Genomic DNA, 19,319 nt, shown 5'->3' on the forward strand with positions numbered 1-19,319 from the left:
TTAATATCTTTAAACCAAATTTCGACTTATATTCCAATTAAATCGCATGGCGAATATAAAATAGAAATATATATAGATACGTGTTTTCCTATCGTCGTCGTAATACGAGGATCGTGAGATGCAGATCTGAGCGTAGCCACCAGCAATCCATAAATATCTAGTCAAAGGTCTGAACGATGGTAATGCAACGTTGCAAAATAAACAGCAATTTGTGTGCGTGAATATTCGTCTGTTATGAAACTTCTTTAGTTGACATTTACTGTCACGTGCTTATTATCCTCTATCCCGCCGCATCTCTGTGACATGCCCGACGCTTTGATTGGCTTTGATTAGCATTACGTATCATTAGTAATTGCTCCCAGCGACGTAAGTATTGTAGATACGCCGCTATATGTTCAGCGAGATTACTCGGCTGCGCAGCTCGGGGCATAGTTTGACGAGGAGAGATTCCTGATTGATAAGTATCAGCTTAAAAGGAATATGATAATCTCGCATGTTTTTACGGGGGAGGGGGAGGGAGAGGGACGTAAAAGAGCTTATAATATTATCGGTACAAGTGAAACAAAATTATTACAATGACGTTGTTCCTCGGCTCTTTACGGCTTTTACCACTTGAATATATATATACGCGTACTCGAGCGCGGCCAGCCTCATTATAATCGTGACGATACGTTACGACCTCGCGAGTACGTTACAAAGAGACACTCTTGGAATGGCCGCTTATTGGCCGTCGCTACGTATTATAAGCACTGACACTGGGCTCGCGCGAGCAGCCGAGCTAAGGCTATCGCAGGCATTATGTGATCGTCTGCCATTAAAGTAATTGACGCCGCTCAGAGGAGATAGATACGCTTCTTGTTGACCGACCCCGACGACACCACTCAACGTCGCTTCAATGAGCGTCCAGTCTTGACCTCAGAGTGTACGCTCAAACGATCGATTAAACGCCGCCGCCACCGCCGCCGCCGCCGCCACCGCCGCCGCCGTGCCGTGAGTCGCAATTTGCATTAGAGCGCCATTCCCCTGGCTTTCGTAATTCCGAGAGCCGATCTCTTTTCTCTTCCGCCATTCAACGACACCCATTCATCATCGTTCCGCACTGGCCGGAGGTCGAACGCTGCAATTACGTCGACGATCGCCGTGAATCGATAATATCGGTTTACCTGCAGTGCACGACGCACGAAATCGGCATCGTCACGGGCGTGTCGATGCCCGAAACACGTGTCCTTTCCGTGAGAACAGGAGATAGAATTTGCCTGGGAATAAATTCTCTGTCTCTTTCACCACTTCGGCGCGCCGAAATCACCACTGCAGATCTCGCCGCGTCTTTTCCGCTGTAATAGATCCTTACGTATATGAGTCCCGGGTAAATTCAAGCGCGATCTCCATAACGAGGATTCGATTATTGGCGCCGTTAAACGCGCGCGCGCTTTTCTCTTTCCCGCGCCCGTCACGGTGAACGTTATAATTCGACCGGTGTTCCGCCGCGCCGATTACGCTACGAAAGCACCGGAGGAGGATACTCGAAAGCGCCATTCGGCCGCGCCGCTGACTTTACGACCGCTGACACCTACCGCGACCCGCAATAGCGCGCCGACTTGGTGCAGCGCGGCGCGCGTGCAACGTTTGCACCAAGGTGTTATGGCCCGCGAATATTAAAGTAATTGATGCCTCCATAAAGCAGCGAGCAGCGGCACGTCTTCGATGTCCCTGCGACCCTGGGCGCTTTAAAGTCGTGTTCACATAACTCCGCGCGCGTGCTCCATCTTGACCCGAAGGCTTGGCGATGCATCCTATCGGCTACATCTCTGTTGCCCGTTGCCCGGGAATTTATAATTCCTCGCGTCCACAGCTCGCTCTTCAAACGGCGTTTTTTAAATCGCCGAGATTGGTGACCGGCAATTATCAGCACACCTTATTACACATATTTATTATTTATTGTACATGCGCTACAGCATTAAATGTAATATTTTATTGAATTTAAAATTAACTAAATACGATTCAGTATTCAATGTTTGAAATTTCAAACATACTTTAAATTATAATTTATAATTGAAGGGGATGAACCTTATTTTCATTCTAGAAGACTAGAGTAAGAATTAAAATTGATAAAATCACGTAAAATGCACAACCATTAATAATGAAAATATCACAATTCCACGTCCGGGTAGATTCTTCTGTCTCACTTCCCGCAACCTGCTGCGAGCTTCATTGTATCACGTGTATTGTGAAACTCGCTGGTTCCGTGTGCGATCGCCTTTAACTTCGCGGCAGTCGCTCCTTGTCTCGTATATTTCCTGGATAGATACGTGCTCGTGTCACCGTTCCGCTCGCGTGTCTTCTTTCCTCTCTTTCTCTCCCTTTCTCTCTCGTAATCTCTCGCCTCGTGACTACCGTTCGATGGGGATTCGCGTGCTTCGGCAACCGGTTCTACGCGCGACACTCTTCGCTACCAAAAAATTTTGCTATACGTACGGTCATGCACATACGTCATGTTATACATTACGCGTAATCGTACTTTGTTCCAAGGTAAAAATAAAGTAATCTCGTGCACATATATGTTTACTATACGCATGTAGCGTAGGGAAAGGCAACATTTATTTGTAACATCTTAAAATCACATATCTTTTAAGAAAAATATTAAATTACATAAAAGTGAAATATATTGTGCAGCGTATAAGGTTAAGATGAATCCCCGGCTTTCTCCCGACTGGATCTGGGCGCAAAGTGCATAACGCGGGCACCGGCTTTTACGCGATGCACCGGCGCGGCGTGGCGCGATTTAAAGACCGGCCCGGTCGCGTAGGCGGCTGCCTTACCTCGGTGTAAACCGAGCTTTACGGCTCGCGCGGTGCCGTCCATCGTGAGATCGTATTAGAGCGCCGCGTCGGCGTCGGCTTTGGGTTTAGTTCGAGTAGGGGGTGTCCAGGGGAACAAACGGTGCACCGATACAAGGGAACGGGACAGCGGGATGGGGGCCTGACGATGGTCAGGGTAGAGACGGAAAGAGAGAGACAGGGGAGGGGAAGGAGAAATGCGGAATGAAAAGGGGGAGATGTTGTGGAAGGGCACATGGAAGGAACAGCGTGTAACGATGTATCAAGCTGTTGCGCCCCCGGCGTGTCCGGCAATGGTGGATCGTCGCTTTGAGCTGGACCGCGGCCGCCCCGGCTCTGCATCATGCCTTTACACGCTTCCAATGCCCAAACGAGGGACGATAATGCCCTCGCTCTCGTCTTGTTCCCGCGCATAGACACTATTAATTTCATATCCCCCTGCCTGGTTGCACGAGCCGCGCGCCGCTGGATTCATCCGATTGACTCGTTCGGCCGCATCGCCGTTGGATACCACGGCGTATTACTTTTTCAATAGCCCGCAACGTGAACAACCGACATTATCGTCCTCGCGACTTAGAAGCCGAAGAGACGAAATATCGTGTGTGCGTGCGCACACGAAAATAAATTACTCGCCGTTACTCCCTGTAGAAGCTCATTCACAGATGTCAATTTTGTAACGTCTTATGACATGGATTTGAATTTATTAGAAAGGTATTTGTTTCTAAAAGCGTGTTTATGTAATTAGATAAACGAAATAATTATATTAGATACAAAATAAAATTTTATAAAATATAGATTGTTTTAAGAAGGTAAATAATAATAAAGATGAACGATAAAGAATAAATGAAAATATAGAAAGCGTTACTGTCATAATACGTTTAATGTAAATCGCGCTTAATGTAAATCTTCCTCTAATCACATCTACTATATATTTGATAAATTGAAGAAAATGAAATCACGTTCGTGACCGAACGACGCCAGATATAATTTTGGATTCTTCTCCAGACCAATAACGTTCCTGTATCACGACGACGAACGTCGTCGGACACAATGGCGAGCAAAAGTGGGCCTTAAATGGCGCAACAACAGATTGAATCCAGCCCAAGGGCGAAATGCGTGGCTTTCTATTACAATCTCGGCCATTATTAGCGTTGCGTGAATAGGCCCGTGTAATACATCTCCGCGCGTCAGCCGAAACCGTCATTTTCACGAGTGTCACGGTGCACAAAACCGAAGTACCGGACGTATAATGACACGTTGACAGGTGCGTATGGCTTGATGGCCGATCGATGGCCATGAACACGCAAGAGCGTAGCCATAGCACGCGACACACACGTGTGTGCACGTATATACGGATACAAAAGGCTCAGGCTTGTGCGTACGGCGGTGCGTGCGAGGAAACGCGTGTACGTTTCGCACGTGCCCTGCGCCGCCGTGCATCGTTCCGCTTGGAAAGCTCCTCTCCACCGCATCGGGGTTCTTCGCTCCGCGATCTGCAGGCCGGTCTGCGCGCGTATACCCGCGTGTCCCCCTACTCACGTATTTACATTCCTCTATTACGGTAATACGACAAAATCAACAACTGTTACCGGTGGCTCAATATTTCATGGCGAAGGCCATACGCTGTGTGTCTTGCACGCGAAACGTGGCGACCCTTCTACCTCCATCGCGATGATTTTCCGCAAAGTTAATTCGTTGATTGCCTCCTTCTCGTCTGGCAAATAATCGAGCGTTCTTGCTTTGTGGGAAAGTCCGCAACGGGAGTCGGGAAAGGTGGGCGGATAATTCGTCGCTGCTTTCTCTAAGGAAATCGAGGAGCCTCTTTGAATAGATCCGCGATATCGAGAAATAACAAATAGTACGTGTCTACAAAGCATCTACCAAGTACATTGCTTCACCGTACGTTTGGCGGAGAAACAGGCCGGATGAGTTTTAGGAACATGCCGAATCGAGGACGTGCCCTCCCTATACGAGGACATTCAAGACGAGATTATTTCGTCATAAGTTACATGGACTTTTAGGGTCGGCGGACGCGGGGAGAGGTAAGGTGGGTCGAGGAACGTAACACGACGCGCGGTGGTATCCGAACCCGAGAAGGAAGACTGCCAACCCTTGCCTAGGGGTAGAAGCCGAGGAAGGAGGGGGAGAGGGGGGGCAGGGTCCACGAGACGGAAACCCCGGGAAAGGGTATCTGTTGTCATGGTCCCTGATGCTCCATTATTGATTAAAGATGGCTGGCTTGCCGGCTGGCTGGCTGGCTGGCTAGATGGATGGATGGCTGGCGCAGTCGTGACGCCATTTTAATATGCGCAATTATAATGTGTACCTAGAGCCTCAGGGGGACAGGAAAAGGGAACGGAGGAGGGGAGGGGGGAGAGGTTGATGTACGGAAAGGTATCAGTGGGGTAGAATACGGCAAGCCGTGAAGCGTGGAGGTCCAAAACGGGGAGGGGAGAGGTTTGTCGAGGGCGGCGGGGAAATATACTCTTTGGGTGACCCTGCTCTCTCTCCGGTAACTGGCCCGCCTTCTTTGTTTGCCCGAAATCAGAGGGGGAACCGTGTAATTGAGGAGTTAATTAGGACGCGTTCGGCGCTTTAATTGGGTTCCCCTCTGCTGTTCTCCCTGCGTTTGCACTTCTTCTCGCTCGCGGTCGTCTCTCAACAGGTAGTCAGCATTCGCACGATCGCGAGCGTGAAGGCTGATCTCACAGAGAATTGTAAGTATATGCAGCGCTTAACCGGGTTGTCAAATTGCAAGATCAAAATTATTAGATTGCGAGTTGGTAAATTAGAAATTTAGCTTATTTAAGCGCGGTTGCGAGAAGACCGCAGTCCCGAGGATTTTTTACAGATTAAGTATGCGAACCTTAATGGATCACAGACGTCGAATCGCGCGAGTCGCAAACATTTGCATTAGGTAAAATGTATTTTCGCGTTGTTCCGCATCGAGAAATTCCGACGTTCGTTAATACGTGCCGAATTGATTCAGCCGCCCTTGCCCGCGGAATCGACGAAACGGAGTTTTGAGGATAGTGCGCGCCTATTGAGATCACATTGGTTATCGGGAAACTCGATGAGATAACAATGAGGCCGGCTCGTTAGCGGCGGGGTTACAATGACGTCGCATCGGTTCGATATTCGACAACATCGTTGCGCGGTGTTATTCATGATGGACCGCGGGGCCGCTTGTAATATCGCCATTAGAATGAGTTACGGGCGGATTTTCCACCATTGTGTCGTAAAATGACTCCCGCCATAATGGCCGAATTGCGGTGTACCGATCACTGCCCGGCTCGGTAACACGCGCCGCATTGTGTTGCTGCATCGTAATTATTTCTTTCTCTCGCGAAAACGCGGCAAATAGGTACGTATTCACATGTGAAAAAATAATTACTTCGAAACTTGCAGATAAATAATTCTTCGTCTTTGGAAAACTTCTCGTTCTCTTCCAATTTTTTTTTAATTCTTCGTAATAACGAGGAGACAGCATTCGTCAAAATTGCAATAACGATCGTTCGGATTTGGTTATCCGATACCACCGTTCGTGGGCGTATATACGCGGTGCGTATGCAATAAGCCGGGCGCGTACGGTAGGTAGGTACACGCAGGCCCACAATGCCCGTAATAGAGGAATTAATGCGTGCTGCGTGTGGTCGCGTCGTGCCCCACAGGGGTTTCGCGAGATTCCCGATAGCATTGTCCCGCGCGCATAATTCGTGCGCGCAATTAATTGAGACCGGGGAACCGGCGGCTGACATCTTTAAAAACGGCAGGAGCGACGTCGCGAAGGATCGTCCTCGGCGTTCGTTACACGAGATGCATGAATCGTACACGCCCACACGGTATGCTCTTGCAATTAGTTATCGGGTATATGCTCAAAGACAGAGAGAGAGAGAGAGAGAGAGAGAGAGAAACGTAAATATCTTGTCTAGCGTTAAACACACGAACTCCTTGAACTGCAGCTTTTTTGCTTTATTCTACATGCATCTCAAGGATTTTCCGAGCTTATTATTTATGTCCTACGCTTTTATTGTTTCAAAAAATTTAATTTTCTATGAAGGATTCCTCGAGCGCCATTTCCTTCAACGTCATGTTTGGAATACGCTATAAACGCACGATAGGTTTCCTCTTTAAACGGTTTGGAGCTGCCTCGCGCGACATGCGTATACGACCGTGGCACGTATACGGCACACGCTCTGCATAAAATAACAAATAAAAGACGCGTGCACGGAGGGAGAAACGCCAACGACTTTTCCCTACCGCGAATTGCCGTTGCCGCCGGCGTTTTCCTTTGCTCGCGCTACGACATTAGCGTATTTCTTATTTAAGACATCGGCTGCGCGACGACCGAAGGGACGGCGGCGGTGTAATGCACCTTTATAGTCGATAGGTCGAGAGGAGTCAGTCTTCGCGGCCCCTCCTTTCTTTCAGAAAAAATGGCGACCTGCAATTACGCGTGCGGGCGAGGGGATGGGGGGGGGGGGAGGGGGAGCGGTCGCTTTAGAACACGATGCGTTTCCTCGGTTTAACGCTAAATGTGTATAATCAGTCGCCTGGAAAAATTTATTAGCGAGGCTGTACGGCAAATTTCGAGGCAGTTCCGTGAAATGCAGAACAAAGAAAACATCCTTTATTCTTTGACGAAGAGGAAAAATAGAGAAAATAGTCAGTTGTATTCTACAATCAAAGAAAATCTACAATCCGAGAAGAGGGTACGTGAAACGGAGGAGGAAGAGGGTAGGGGGGAGGGAAAGAAAACAGAAGCAAACGAAAATAGCGAGAGGGAAAGATCTAAGGAACAAAGCCGACTGTTTTTTACAACGAATAGTTATATATATCATATATCGCATGCGTACGCATAATTTACATACATGTTATGCAAATGTTTTTATCCGCGTCGCTGAAGAAGATGTATAGAAATTCTCTACTTGATTACGATTAATAACTAGTGTCGAGGCATAATTGCGCTGTTACGCAAGTCCATCGAGCTTCAGCACGATCAGTTCTCGTTTCCGCTACTCGTGTTGAATCGCGAAATCGGTCGAGTCGCTTTTCGCGAGGACTTCTCCACGACGCGCGCGGCGCGAATCACCCGTGATTCACCGCGTGCGGAGAGACGAATGTTTACTACGATTCGCGCGGTTCGCGCAGGTGACGAGGTGCCCTCGTCATACGCTGACGCTTCGAGAATTCTCTCGTACGCCTGCCGCGCTGTGTGATAGTAATTACAATGTTCCGCGGCGAGAGACGCGTCAACCTGTCTATTTTCCAGCGTCTTTTTCCCGCGAGCGACTGAACGCCTGAACGCGGATCCGCGCGCGGAGACGTTGGCGTAACCGCGCCGTCGAACCGGCTTACGTACGTGAGATAAAACGTATCTACGTGTGCCGCGGCATTTATTGAGAGAAATTCATTTGCCGAGCAACAGCGCGTTAATCTTAACACACTGAACGTCAAGACTGGTATTGATGTGTTTTATCCATATACGAACGTCTAAAATTCAACCGGCTGTATTTAATTACATGCGCGATCAATAAGGAATCAATTAAACGAGATAACGAGTACATTTGTCAGAAATTGCATTCGCTCGGCACGATATAATTCGACGTACACTTTTTCTACAGTTTTGGGAGGATATCCAGAAACTGGGTGGCGTTTACGCTGACGTTAATTAATTTTCAGAAACTCGAAATTAAAACAGTGACTTATCAATTAAAATTGGAACTCAATTGCTTCTTTCTAGATGTAGCTGAAAGGTTTGAAAAACATGCCGAAACGAAAATGATGTATACAGATACGTGAGACAAAATGAGCTCAATTTTCAAGAATCAAAGTCCAGAGTATGGAAAAAGATGCGCGATGATGTGATAACGGGAGGAAACAATAAGCGAATAAGCGACAAATGTGTAGAATGTCCCGGACAAGAGAGAGGACAAGAATCGAGAGAGCGAAGCCCGGCTTTTTGCCGGGTGTAAATTGTCCTCAGAGCGTAATGAAACGTGACGCGCGGAATTCCGCGGAAGATACGCGTCTCTGCCGTCGCGCCGCGATTTAATTCGTCGGCATGACGCGCCCGCGTTCTCTTTCTCACCCATCCTCCGCCTCTCTTTCCCCTCTCTATTTATCTCTGCCGGTGGCATGACGGAACGCGTTTTGTCGTCACGTTATGCCGCGCGCGCGCGCCGATCGTTTTGTCGCTGGCAATTACGGGACACGAAGTGGGCGGCACATAGCGTGTCGCACGCGTGTCGGGGCTTTGATGCGCGGATTGCGCGATCCACCGGGTCCCGGCGCGGCGGCGGCCCCCCCCAGGCGGCCTGTGTCGTGCGGGTGTCGCCCGGCGAAGTCACGAGACTGTGACATGACACGCCGATGTCACACCGTCTGAGCATGGACTCCATCAGATTAGAGTAGTTAGCCGGCCGTTTAGCGTCGCGCGCTTTTCCCCCGCGCCGCGCTGCGTCGCGCCGCGCCGCGGGAACTGCGCGTTTAAAGCGGCGACAATCGCGCCGCTTTAATTAAATGAACGCACGTCGGCACACTGCACGGATTGCAGAGTTAAACTTGAGCTCGTTAGACGCGCGAGCGTGACGCGATGTTGCGCGCGCGTGCAGTCTAATTATAGACTGGACTTTTTTTTGGAGGAAACTACAGCTCGTTGTAGTCTTCTTGTCGCTACGGACGTAGGGAGTTAATTTCTTGGATACATGACCTCTCAATGAATTTTATATGAACTGAAATGGCAGACAAATGATTTTGATTGTTTCGACTCGAATATTGTATATATATAAATAGATAATCTTGAAGTTCCTTTAAAAGTTATCTAGAAAAAAATCTGACCATAGGTATTGGAAAGTAAAAAGTAAACATTGTGAAATATTTATACTTTTTTACTTTACGTCCAAGGATTGAAGCGTTATAACTCGTTAACACGGATGGATTAAGATATTTAAAGACCGAATCACTCTTACTCAAGTATAAATGCCCAATGTACTATATTTATTGGCTTTGATTAAAATTTATAATTAATAAGTCTATAAATTAATAATTAAAAAAATTTGTAATTAAGTTAAGTTCTATTAATAAATCAATTATATTGAATTAATTTTATTTATCTATACATCATATCATGTTACTTTTTGTTCATTTATATTATTTACTTTTTGTTATCATGCGTGCATTTTAAGATTACATAACATAATTTATTAGAAATTAGGAATATAAAGTCTTTTTATGGCTGCGAGATACCGGCGACATTATTAGTGCCCGGAGGGGATCGATCGCTCGCTCGCTCGCTTTCGGAGGCTCGGGTCGCGCGCGCCGGAGGTCGAGGATGAGCGCGCATAAATACATACGGGCCGTCGGATTTGCATAGGTCGAACACGAGGCTGAACTCCCCGGCGCTTTTACGGCACGGGTTATCCCGCGGCGCGCTCGCGGTAGCGTGTCGCCTACGAAATTGATACCCGTCGCCGGATTGCGCTGACGTAAGTGCAATGTTCGGTGAAACGCGCGCGATTAGGCCCCACCGCCGCCGCGGCGCGATGCGGCGCGTCCGAAACGACCGAGAGCGTTGTCGTAACGGTAGAACGGCACGTTATTCGCCCACCAGTAACACGGCGGATAACACCCCTCGCCCAAGGGGAAGAGGGGGAGGGGACTACCGTAATTTTCACTTATCCCCGGCGCAAACCGCTTCAAAGTATCGAGTATAGCGCTGAGATTTCCTCCAGGCTGCCGCGCATTACGCCACCGCTGTTCATCCGGGTAAACGCTGCTCGATATTGAGATTTACCGTACCCGTTGAAACAGAAGGAGGGATGCGGCGGAAGTTACTCGTTTTCTCTAAAATGTCCGTAAAAGTATGAGACTCTTAAGAAGTGCCACACAATCTTCGAAATGCATTACACATCTCATCTGTTGAAATTCTATCGAGATATAAACAAGCGATTAGAATCGTTACTCCGGGAATTGTTAATTCTCATAATTTAAGCGCCGACGTTTCATTATAGCGATCACGTTCTCGCTCTATGAGAGTCTTCTCTACTCGAGGATTTCAGGAAAGCATAAATTCGTTATTTAGTCATTTGCGGTACAACGTCCTAATGGCGGCAATTACCCGCACGACCGTGTCGTCGCCGGTTATTGTCCACGGGGAGGTCGTGCGCGTGTATTCGTATATATTACGCCGCATGTAACGTAATATATGCGCAACATGCCTGTATATTACACGCATAGAGATACACGCAGTATCGGTCGGCTTTCTTCCAGGCCGCTCGTTAATGAAGCGGTGTGTTCGCGGGCTCGCGTTCCTCTCGTCGTCGGGCCCGTCCTCACTTCGTCATTACGCGAGACGCAACCTCCGGGGTCTGCAGGAAATTTCGAGTCCGCAACGCAACGCAACGAATAATGTCACTTCTCGTGTAACCGTGGAAAATCGCAAAGCGATCCTCTCGCGGCGTGTGGCTCGCGTGAAATTCTGATAAATTGCCGCGCGAAGCTTCTCAATGCGCTTGACCCTACATTCACGAATTTTTGCATTACCGAATAAGAGCCTGCAATTACTGCATTCAATAAATATTCTATTAATAGGATAATTGGTATGCATTGGTAATTTTTCTTTTTATAGAAAAGCTTGTTACATTGATATTTAATCGTCTGATCATGACAAATACAATTCCTCAAGAAATACATTACGCTTATTTCAGATATAGGGTTCGGATGTTTTGTGATTTTGATGGTGGAGAAAAATCTATGGCACGTACAACAATGTCTATTTCATTTTAGCGCTACAAAAGAAAAACATTCGAAAATTATCTTTGGGCGGTAATCGCAGAAAATTTCGTGTCACATCGGATATCGTTTACATTGCGCGAAATGGAATTACAATAGAAATTAAAAATAAATTTATGACATTTTAATTCCCAAAATTATCCGCAAAATTTGTATCGCGCATTGTACACGATCATATGATATTATAATAGTCACTCAATTTTTCCTATTATTTTTAATTTTACTGTAACTTTGTTATAACATAAGTTTGAATTAATAATATTTTATCTTTAATGTTGCACAAATTTTATTCTTTTTAAAAACCAATTGTTCACGGATAAAATGCGCCTAAGGAATCCCGGTTTCTTGTAAGACGCGGGCGTTCCTTCCTCGATTTACGAGGAATTCTTGGCGATTAGAGAGAGAGTCGACTCAAGTCACGCTTCTTGTCACGGATCGAACATGTGACATTTCGTGACTGCGGGGACTTTTTTTGTTCGCCGTACAAAATACGTCTTCAGGCTTCTGCGCAATCAAGCAGGATCCTCGTATACCTCATAAGCGCTTTCATTGACAGCCTTAACTTTGCGCACAGGATACTTTTTATAAAATGCATTTATAACGACACTTATTCTATTAAAAATCTTCTTAAGCTAAAGTAGAACACAAAATAATGTATTAATTTCTTGGACTACCTCTGCTGTGCGATTTCTTATTGCATTTTTTAATTACGTAAAATTTATAAGCTTATAAAGTTTCTCTTAGGAAAAATGTATTCTTATCTATATTTATTCCGACCGTCGATGGTAACTTCCGGAACGACGAAATTTTTTTATCCGATATTCTCGTCTGAAAACGGAATATTCGGGCGGATGTATATTATAGCGCATGGCCGGTCAGAACGATGATTCGCCAGCGTGGAATTTGGAGAATACCATGCCGCGTTTTTCGAGAGCACATCCCGTGCCTCGTATAAAAATAGTTCGCCCGATATTACACGCGGCTTCCTCGCGCGAATACCGTTGTTGCTCTCATGCTAGGGCGGAAAAAATGGCGATAATACTTTGCATCGTATGCTGAGTTAGAATATATCTCTCTAATGTTTAGAGCCACTACCAGTCACTGCTTCTACCATAAAGTTGCAGTTTATCTTCATTTTTTAGAGAAGAATCTTGGCTCAGTATGGCAAGTATTTATTGTAAAAATATTGACTTTTTATTAAATTACCAAATTATTATTTTATTTTATTAAATAATACTTTAATCGATTTTATAAAATAATAATTATATTATTATTTTATTAAATATATCGATTGTATTTAAGAGATGGCTAAATAAAACTTTTATGTTTTAATAAAACAAAAATGTCTGAAAGACGATTAATATTTCTAATTATTTAAATATATAACAATAGTAACATCTGCTTAAATATCATCAGAAGAGCGAAAGAGATCGTAATTATTGATATTCTCACAAATGTCGAATTATAATTTAATTTTGAAGTTTGAATGCTCCAGTTTGGTGGGAGCTAAAATTCATGTCCATGTCGAGTCTATCGATGTCGAACTATTTCCGCGGCTGTGCGGACTATCGTTACGGTAAACAGAAAATATCACTAGCGTCGAAACCTCGGCGCGAAGTAGCGCGTTAACTCACGGGCTTTAGGAGTTTGTTATTTCGGTTTTGGCGTTAACTCCCGCGAGCCAACGACAAGAGACATTCGCCAGACCACCCTGAAATCGTTTTTCTCCTCCCCCTCTCGTGTCCCTTCCACCGGTTACTGACTTTCTACACTGCGTCGTGACCAATAGTGCCTGATGGTGCTGATGCTAAGCCTTCGGGCACGAAAATAACTAAAACGCAACGGCGTGATGTAAGATTTTCCACGGTATATAAACGGAAGTTCGACGCAGAAAAGACTGCATTGGCACGCGCTATTGGTGAGTAATTCGATTTCGATACACCGACGGAGAGACCGGAGAGCGAAAGCTTTTCTTTTTTTTGTGTGTAGAATGTCTTACATTTTACAAATAACTTATTTTCACGATAGTTTGTCGATAAAAAAATGTGAGGAAAAAAATTCGAAAGTACGCGGCAGAACGGCGCTACGACTAAAAGTCTGGTAGCGGAGTTGTTTTTATGGAGCTTATGGGGCGGGTCGAATCGCGCACGCGGCCGCGATTAATCGGGTTGGAATTCGTGTCGCAGCCTCACCGGCTCCGTCGAGGACGATCAAAAAGTCCTTACCGCGTACCGCGGTGAACGGGGACGCGCCGCGCGAGCACGCCAGTGAGCGAGAGGCTCCTTTTCTCTTCCCCGCGAGCATCTTCTCTCTTAGCGGGCCGGTTCCTCCACAAGAAACACTTTCAATGGACCACACGCGCGACGACCTCGCGCTCGGCGAGTGCGCTTCTTACAGGGTCAGGGGCTTATGTCATCTATCTTAGGGAGCTGCGCTCATATTCAGCCGCGGCGACACTCCAATGCACCGCTCACAGTGGGACCTTTATCCACCGAAACAGCAGAGAGGTCTTTAGGTTCCGTGCACATCACGAAGTAATGAGCGATGAAATGGATGAGCTCGTTTATTAACCTCCCCCTATTGTGCCCGACTCTAAGCTCGGTTTAAGCAGTCTGCAATGTTTATAGCATTCGAGATTACGTGTTCATTTGTTAAACTGTAATTTTCTAGAAAAATATTATTTTAGCCACACGTAGCAGTGAATTTTTAAAATATATGAATAGATCTTTTTATAATAGCTTCTTTGAAATGTTTCTGAACCGTAATGTTTATCGCCATACATATCTCTACCTATGCCAGAAATAAATATCTTTTCTTATATCTAACGTATTATTAATTATCTAATGTATAATTGAGCTTATTATTCGATTATAGATCATTATCAGGCAAATAAGATTTAATATCTTGATATCTTGATACAGTCTACCAGACTGCATATTTATTTAAGTTGACGCACATAGATTGGAACGTAGAGTATTACGAGTTAAATATCAAATCAAACAAATTAAAAAATAAAAATGAAGAAGTTAAGAATATCACATTATACGTAGTTTTAAGGAAATATTCGTTAGCGTGACGAATTTTACGTTGACAGATGTCAGTGATATCTGTTTCGGTTCGTACGTTCAGCTGGTTTTATCGCCAATGGGACGATTCCGATAAGATCGCTGTGTCGTCTCATCACATCGTTATTTCTTCCGTGCCAAAGATCCAGAGTCGCCGCACGCGGTCGGAAGCGATAAGCGACCAAAAGAGAAAGAAATACTGGCCGTAAATTAATCTTTAAGTACCGCGTGAAAAGAAATTTATTGACGAAGAAATCTCTTTTAAGAACTCACTTTAAACGATAAAGTGTGTTAAAGAAATATATATATGTATACATATATGTATATCTAAATGCGTACAATAAAAAAATATGTTATACATATAAAAGTTACATATTATATAAAGTTATATTATTCTTAATAAGTAATATATTTAAAAAATAAATAGATATGTTATTATATTAATCTTGTTTAATATCAAGATATTTTAACATAAAGTTGTAAATTATAAAAGATAATGTCTACTCTTTTCCACTGCTTTATGAAATATAGCAAAATCAGTCAAAAATTTGTAATTAGCTAAGAAAAAAATTAATACATTTATAGGACAATATTCTTGACTTGTGATCAATGAACTAGCCGGAAATATCCAGGAAAAGCGAATGTCTCGAGTAATATCGACTCTGCTTTTCGTTACAGTGGCCCACGTGGTTTTTCCGCCCAGATCTTCCACTTGGCACGCCGCTACCGACGAGTCACGTTCCAAATTCGAGTAACGTTCCTACTTCGTCGCCTCTGCCATCTCGGACGCATCTGGATGTTCCGAAAGGGCCGGAGCCTCCTTCCAACACCAACAAAGTCCATGGACAGACGCCAACGATATGCACAGTGAGTGACACGTTTGATTATTTGAGATTTGATTCTGCCAACTAGACCGTAATAATTATACGACTGTTGTCTTGCCAGTGGAAATCTTACAAGTGACCGAAACCGAAATATTGGAAACTTGTGGCAAGTCAGAAATATTGTTGTATATTTATAACAAAAAAAATTGAAAAATGTATATAGTATCTATAATTAATTTGATAAGATATATGAAAAACTGTAATAGTGATAAATAGTGACGCTGAAAAATAAGATAAAGTTAACAGAGTCTATCTAAAAATTTAAAAATCTTGAAAAAAGAGAAAAATAATGATAAGAAATATACAAAAAAATATTTTGTCCTTTTTTTCAAAAAATTGTATTTATAGGAAAGCACAATAATGGTGTCTCAATATTTAATCAGCCCGAATTATTAACAATTATTTTAAAATCTGATCGATTATTAAATCACTCAATAATAGTTAAATGCCGATAATATGCACGGTAAGCGATACTCATTCGCTCGTTGGCGATTTTAATTAATGCACAATATCGTTAATGGCGTCGATTATTCTCGACTATGATTGTTATTAATTTATTTGACCGCAACTTTATGCCGTTACAAACTGCACCGAGTGCGTAAAATCGTAAATGCAATTGTATCCTCGCGTACGTATAGTCGTCGGTGTCACGTTATTCAAAATAAGTGATTAAAAATTAATTCCAATTTTTTTGCGCATCTTGTGCGATCGCGTAACGATGACTATACTTACGTGGGTCGAATTTTTGCCGCCAGACAAAAAGCGATGCCGCTTAATTAAAAAGTACGACTGTTTTCTCGAGCTGGGTAATAACGCATAATGAGCCAGCAATTTTGTATAAAATTGCGGATAGATTTGTATCACGCGTGCGAACGGTGACGGTGAGTACAGCCTTCGAATGAGGTCGATTGTCATTCGTGTATGCTCGATCCGATCGCGCTCGTCGCCAGTCACGGAGCACAAGTAATTTCCATCGCGCACCTAGTAGTTTGTCGCGATGGCGTGCCGACAGGTGACACCGAGACAACTGAAATACGCGCTCAGCACGAAACGATACTCATCTGCGTGCTTACACGCCGTGATTTTGTCTCCTTCGTCATGAACTAATACCACGTGACGTCCGCCCTTTTGACCCCTGTTGATCCACGATCCTCGTACTTTTTTTGCATGCTTTTAAAATCGCGATGACTTTTATCACCGCGACGTCGAATGTTGATATGTCAGAAGAAGAATGATGAACATACACATTTCTTGTTTCTGTTAAATGTCTATTTATATATGTTATACGCGCGGCATATAGATCAAAGGAATATTGACAATATTTTTGCGTAATATTAGGCAAATTAAAATGTAATATACATCACACGGAGAGAATTTTATTTTAAAATTTACCCTGAAAATCATGTTAATCGTGAGTCAATATAGTATTTCGACGAATTTTATATGTGATTTTTACTGATATTTTTTTATATATACTACAACAAATTTATTGCACTGCACAGTAAAAAACAAACCGGAAAATCACACAAAATTTATCGAAATACTATGATGTTCTACGATTAACATGATTTTCAGGGTAAATTTGAAAAGAAAACTCTCTTCGTGCACTGCTATATACATATACAAATGTCAAGACTTACTGTCTATTGTCTTACTATTACCCTCAACGGCACGATTGACACCAAACTATCCCATCGACAGTTCCGTCCTGGCGTTACCCAGTCACCCAGGTCGCCGGAACTCATTTCCGAGCTGGGAGGCGCACGGGGGCTTAACGATCAGCGACACGGCACAGACGTTGTCGGTCGTGTAAGTTACGAGCCCGACACGGAAACACTCGATCGATATTCAATTTACAGTTTTGTCACAACGGTATTGCGTGTGTTTCGTGGAAAAGTGGTGCCACGTCGACGTTACACCGTGGGAGTCGGTTCAGCGACGGCGCTATTGGCGTGGTCTGAAACCCTGAAAACCCCGGCGTGGGCGACGAGCGCCTCGTTAGAGCGCTGTCGTGGCGCGCTCGTTAGCGCGGGCGATGCGTCTCGTCGACCGTTACGGAGTCATTTAAACGCAATATTTAATAAAGGCACGCGTCCGAGAACTCGCGGACAGCGTACTCTCCCCATGACTGCGCCGGGGGGGCCTTGGTCGGCTCTTCCTTCTCTCCTCTTCCTCCTCTACCCCTATGATTGTTATCCGCCCGTCGCGTAAATCGCGACGCCCGGATATTAATTATCGCGCGGGATCGCGAGTAGTCGCGCCGAATGATCGATCTGGTCGCCGCGATTAAAGACGGCACTTGAGTAGGCGGAGGAGGCAATTTGTATCGGCCCACGGGCGTGTATAAGTCACGATGTGTTTGGACGCATGTACCGTATCGAAAATAATTTTATCTGGGGATTAATTAGCCTTTGAAACGTGCGAAGCGATTGCGATACGTTTAACGATGTTAAATGATTAGATGTAACAAACGACTGGCAAAAATATTGAAAAAAAAAACTACTCGCGGATAAAGCTTGAATTTAAATTTATTTAAGAAAAAATACTCTGCTTAAAGTTAGTAGCAATTTGATAACGCATATTTTTTCAAAGATCAACTTTTAACACAATTTGCAAAATTTTGGATTTTTTAATAATTTTAAAGGTTTTCGTATAAAATACGCTTCCCCCCAATTTTAAGAGTGACAAGGAATACATGCGAACTCGCGGGAGATCGAGCAGTGTCATTTCGGAGTTTATTTCTCCTCGTTCGTAGGTTTACGACGCGCGGAAACAACGATCGCTCAGGCCTATTTTTATTTCTCTCATGAGTTATCTTGCAGCCACTGCTGCCCCATTTATTCTCATTGTATCCTCGCTCGTCGGCAGAGTCGTAAGGCAGCGTGGTATTATCTGCGAACGTGTTACTACGTATTTTCCGCGCCCGCTCCATATCGACGCGCACGGTCGCGCTAATAAATGTGCGTTTGTAAAAAAAAAAAATTGTTCCGTTCCGAGAAACAGTTACTGCAAATTGCGACCGTGCGGAGGCACCTATATACCTGGTGCGCGGTTACGCGATCCTCGATATTCTATCCGGATCGTTAACGGCGATAACGCGCAGTGATTTTATTTCGGAGGATCAAGAGAGATACTCTCTTTCTCTCTTTTTCTCTCTTTGTGCGCGCGCGGCTGCTCGTCGAAATTCGAAGCACGCGGCTTAACCCGAGCCTTAACCCTCGACCACCACGCTCGATTTGGGTAACATAACTGCTACGGCAGAGGGGAATCCGTTCCGGTTGCGAAATGGCGCAGTATTTTATGCGTATCGCAAAGTGTTGTTACCCGCGAACTGTCTATTTTTCCATTATTTAACTTTGTAAATGGACGGGATTGGCCTCGACTCGTTCCGGAGATAGATCCTAATTATCGCGTTAATCGTGGAAGAGAGAATTTACTCTTCTTACTTTTATCACGGTACGGTATTCGCCTTTCCGGCTGCAAGAGCCTGCGAGTTATTCTTTATTACGCGTGCTCGCATTTCAGTTAAATCGAGCGTCTAAATGCAACCGGTAAATATAAGAGATATCATGCGCTTCGGAAAACATTTTATCTACGCGCGCACGGCCGAAAGTAGAATAAAAATGTATCTTATCCGAGAGAGGGTAACGAATTTATCGTGGCGGAGTTACGGGCGCGGTTTCGAACGCGATATTTTTAGCAAGATATCGATGCAGTTAAATCGCGAGAATGGAGCTACC

General features: G+C 44.6%; 1 protein-coding gene and 1 long non-coding RNA gene across 3 annotated transcripts in view; one reads left to right on the plus strand and one right to left on the minus strand.

Moving 5' to 3' along the window:
- The window catches only part of LOC105454207, a 79,376-nt gene that overhangs the window by 54,559 nt on the left and 5,498 nt on the right, over positions 1-19,319 (minus strand). The window lies entirely within an intron of this gene.
- LOC105454206 (histone-lysine N-methyltransferase 2E-like) overlaps positions 1-19,319 on the plus strand; it is a 92,043-nt gene that overhangs the window by 8,177 nt on the left and 64,547 nt on the right. Inside the window, exon 2 of the mRNA XM_011696677.1 lies at positions 15,374-15,562. Coding sequence (XP_011694979.1) covers positions 15,374-15,562 — 189 coding nt within the window. The remainder of the gene's footprint in view (positions 1-15,373; positions 15,563-19,319) is intronic.

This window comes from Wasmannia auropunctata, unplaced genomic scaffold (genome assembly GCF_000956235.1).
Source record: "Wasmannia auropunctata unplaced genomic scaffold, wasmannia.A_1.0 LD335987.1, whole genome shotgun sequence".
NCBI lineage: Eukaryota > Metazoa > Arthropoda > Insecta > Hymenoptera > Formicidae > Wasmannia > Wasmannia auropunctata.